General features: G+C 32.0%; 1 protein-coding gene across 1 annotated transcript; it reads left to right on the top strand.

Annotated features, from left to right (window-relative positions):
* Nucleotides 1–1,635: 1,635 nt before the first annotated feature.
* Nucleotides 1,636–4,572, top strand: LOC149789548 (uncharacterized). The gene is made up of 5 exons (XM_089973318.1): nt 1,636–1,733; nt 2,629–2,688; nt 2,808–2,954; nt 3,426–3,527; nt 4,419–4,572. The coding sequence occupies exons 1-5, from the start codon at nt 1,686–1,688 to the stop codon at nt 4,536–4,538; spliced, it is 477 nt and encodes a 158-aa protein (XP_089829444.1). The 5' UTR covers nt 1,636–1,685; the 3' UTR covers nt 4,539–4,572.
* The last annotated feature ends 370 nt before the right edge of the window (nt 4,573–4,942 follow it).

Below are 4,942 nucleotides of genomic sequence, written 5' to 3'. Positions count from 1 at the left end.
TAATCACAAAATGTCGTCGAATCGAACACAATACCAAAATGTATTCATTCCAGATCAAATGGAAACGTTGTTGCAATGCGCATTCATTCACAATATGACTCCAAATTTCAGTTTTAATTAAACACTTAATTTTCTTTCGAAAGTTATGTCGAGCGCGCAACTAAGTTCAAATTTATCTGAGCGGAGTTATGTGCGCAGTAATAATATTTTTGTGTAATGATGAAACGGCGCTTGTGTATTTAGTTTGAAAAAAGTTATAAAATTATTTTTAATATACAGTATTTTTTCACATACTTAATACCAAATGATGCATGATACTAAACTGAAAGAAATGGTACATAATTATTACCTTAATATTTCTCCATTTCTTCACGTTCAGACTACCATTTCTCACCCACCCACCTGTATTAATTGTAAATTTCCAATAGCTCTTAAAAATAATGATCGTGGGAAAGCGTGGTGAGAGGTTAAATTAATCGTGTCTTGGGATAATTGACAAGAACAGAAACAACAACAACAGCAACAACAATACTACTAATAATAATAATAATAGTAATAATAAAATAACAATAATAATCATAAAGATAATAACGGCATAAAAAGGTTATTACTTGGGCAGATCTTAGTGTAAATTTTGCATCGGGTGCAAAATTAATGACAAGCTGTAGTTTTAACAAAGCTGCAACGGGGGTTAAATTGTTTCGTGTGGGCCAAATTCCATATTATTTTTGAATTGTAGTATCCAGTATCTCTCGAACTGTGTGCATTCTTTGTCTGTCCACCCTATGTTAGATTCAATCCGTAACATCTCGAGCAACTCGACGTAACGTCCGTTCGAGTTCTAGTGTTTGGCTACTTTCACGTTGATCTAGTTGCTAACGTGGCATGTGTGATTATTCATTCGCTTTTCGAAATCAGTGATTTCACCGACATATTGTACGACACAGATCTTGCATGTCAGAATTCAGATTGTATTTTAGGTCATTTAGGGTGACAAATATTGCCTCTCAACAGCGTCGATATATATATATATATATATATATATATATATATATATATATATATATATATATATATATATATATCATGATTAACAATAAAATCTATATGTGCTATATATGGGAAAGGGACAAGTGCATAAACACATTATAGTCCTTCGATTCTTTATTACAAATTAACAAAGGTAAACATCAAGATGTGGACGGCAAAGTATGATGTTAGGCATTGATATATATATATATATATATATATATATATATATATATATATATATATATATATATATATATAGTATAGATAGATAGATAGATAGATAGATAGATAGATAGATAGATATTAGAATGCCTAAAGGAAACATAATTGTAACCGCTATGTGCATAGACCCTTTAAGGACGAGACAAAATTGTTTCCTATATGCGGTTCTTTTAAAATAGGTGTCCTTAATCTAGAGTTAACCTCTTCAAATTTTATCCCATTTATCACGAGCGAAATTCTTAGGTCACCATCGTGTCTGGATGTCGAAGTCTAGACGCCCTTTATTAAACTTAGGTGAAAGTCGTGATTTGTTTACATGACTTATGACATAAACTCTTAAGATAAGCCGAAAGCCTACGGCGGTTATATAAAGAAAAAAAAAAGAGAACCGTAATCTAACGTAATTACCTTTGTCTCTCAAAAGCGTCAAGATGAAATTCGTGATCGTCCTCTCTGCTCTCATTGCTGTATCGTATCAGGTAAGTTGAATAATATTTCCCATACATTGTGGTCCTATTTTTGTTTTTTTGGGGGGTCTTCATTATATCGACTCTTGATATACTCAGATGTCATATTCAAGTTTCATACACCAATATATTTGGTGTGTGTGAAAGTGAACATAGTAATAATATTTAAAAACAACAACAACAACAATAATAATAATAATAATAATAATAATAATAATAACTATAACACCATGACGTTTTCTAAATTACTGCTACCAGTATTCAAATTAAAGCTACTATTATCCACATTATTAATACCAGTAGCAGTGTCCAAATTAATAAAACCAGTACCAGAATTAATACAGTGACAAAGTTAATACTACCAGTACCCAAATTAATATTACCAGTAGCCAGACTAATACAGTACTCAAATACAATGAATATTACCAGTACCATTCTATGTCTTGATTGATATTCTGTCTTTGCATTATTTTAATTGTGTGCTCGTGTGATAACGGTATCATAAGCAACTGAAATAAAAATAATTAAGTAACTAATTAATTAAAATCACAATTATCTAAAAGTAATTAAATAGTATGAGAGTCTAGGCAACAAGTTGCAAAAGCCACTCTACACTTTTGGTAATATTAGAGTCTGTGAAAACATTCCAGTTTACAAACGATATTAAGTGTTTGTCCCCTAACATTGCCTTGTCTCATATTTTAAGAACTGTACACGGAGACAAACAATTATATTTCACATTGATGAACATATAGATTGTTCAGTTTTCACAATAATGTAATAACAGTACCTGTTATACTTTTGCATCAATAATTAGCAAAGTCCATTGTAAATTAACACATGTATTCATACTAAAATAACAAGTGTGTTCATACTAAAATGACCGTTCTTTAATGCATCATTTCAGCAAACCAGGGAGGCAACACATGCGCACGTGACTACATGGCCTGATGTGACAACAGAAGCAGTACGTACAAAATCCATTTGAAACGATAAAAATAGTTTTATTGTAGTAAATCAGAGAACAATACTTACACACAGTTATACATACTAAAATAACAGTTCTTAATTCATTCGTCATTTCAGCTAACCCATAAAGCAACTGAAGAATCTACACATACGATGACAACGTTGCCTCCACCAACTACTCATCACGTCGTTGATACAACCATCACATCTACACATGAGCCTAGCGTGACTTCATGGATTCACTTCTACTACGACTATAAGACGGTAAGTACTATCTACTCGTCTGTCAGTTTGTCTTTTTTCTTTTCTTAACTAAGAACAAGCCACAAGTGTTATACTAACATCACCATAGGTTGACATTGTTATTTTCGTGCTTGCTTCTCCCTATCATTCTATAATAAATGTTGCTATCCTGAAACGTTCTTTCTTTTCGTCTTGATGCTCTGTGTTCTGTCCGCAACGATAACTACTCGTGGTGGAAAATCATCAAACTTTGTTGCCAATCCCATAATAATAATAACGATGGCAAGGACATCGATCTTTCTATATACTGTCCGTCCATATTTCCCGTTATCCACACATACACAAATACGAACATGCATGGGTGAATCTATTCTTCTTAAAGTGCATTCATGCCTCCACGCATGGATAAATGCTTGCTTGCGTACGCACATACATACGTGACTAAATACATAGTTGCATGCAAGCATAATTATTACTAATTCCTCATTTCAGCAAAAGATGGCGATTACATACCACACTAACTGTTACATCTTCACACTGAGTGACCAAGACAAGATGGCCGTCCATACTGACTCTGGCCTGAAGGCTCTGGAGGTACGAAAGCGGTTTTATTCTACATATAAATCTGCTTATGAAATCTTTGTGTACTTTGAACAGGTACCCGTTGTATATGAACCAAGTATTGTAATGTTTTAATGCAGCCATTTGTTCTCTTGTCAAGAAGGTTTCCTCTTCCTTCTTTTCAATTTACGGATTCTATATATTCACCTATGTATTAGACAATAATGGAGGCAGAAAATGAATTTGTTTCATTCAAGACTCTATCTACCCTAAATATACAGATTCAATAAACTAGGTAATACATCATTAAGAGAATATTTATTAGAATTATTTTTATGCCTCTAACTCGACAACATAAGTGCTTGCACACAAAGGGAATTAAATTTATTATCTTAACAAAATATGCACGTAGTTTTAGAATATATGATTTTGCGAAATAAATTTTCCCGTGACCATTTATTACATTGTTTTCTTTTCCTATAATGCATTTTTCAGCATGATTAATCTTACAACTGCAGACTATCTTCAGAGCGCTAAACAGTTTGTGATGTGGAGCGAATTTAAGTGTTGGTGTGTTTGAAGTTTTACATCTATTTTAAGAATTCGTACATGTCCTTTGTGTAATTTGAATCTCGGTCTGCATACACCATTGATTTACTTGGCTGAACTTATCTGGTATGTCGCAGTATGATAGATAAAAAGATGGATAGATACATAGATCGATATATAGCAAGATAGATAGATGAATATATATATATATATATATATATATATATATATATATATATATATATATATATATATATATATATATATATATATATATATATATATATATATATATATGTATATATATATATATATATATATATATATATATATATATATATATATTGACGTTAATTTTATTTGTGTTTGCTGCAGCTTAAGCTCCTGCCGATGATTGAATCCGGACATAAAACCGAGGTGCAAAAATCTACTCTCAGCTCCGAATTGCAACACGGATGTGGACGTAACACAACACACTTCTACCAAATGAATTAAGTTAATTGTAATGAATAAATATATACTGATGCAATTGTTTTCCTATTTCAAAACAATAATTAAATCACAAGTCGAACATACACACGACCCACCCACCCCCCACACGCACATATATATCTAAAGAAATGTTAGCGGGGAATACAAATATACATTTAGCAGCTAAAGCTGCAATTGGAGACTCATTCTCCTATTTCTGCTAATACAGAGTGGTCTTTCCGTACAGTTGATCTCTCAGTAAAGGTCATTAAACAACGATATACAATTATTTTTATTGAAATAAGAATCTGATCTTTCAAGACAAGTTTTCTCTAAAAGCAATATAGTTGTTTTTATTGCAAATATGCCTTTTGATGAAGAGACCTTTGTGTCCCTTTCTCTGTTTCCGGAATGATCAAAACTATGCA

The sequence above is a fragment of the Sinohyriopsis cumingii genome, chromosome 10 (genome assembly GCF_028554795.1).
Source record: "Sinohyriopsis cumingii isolate HCF-2022 chromosome 10, ASM2855479v2, whole genome shotgun sequence".
Classification (NCBI taxonomy): Eukaryota; Metazoa; Mollusca; class Bivalvia; order Unionida; family Unionidae; genus Sinohyriopsis; species Sinohyriopsis cumingii.
Note: the sequence above shows the minus strand (reverse complement) of the source record. Positions and strands in the feature narration are given on the sequence as shown.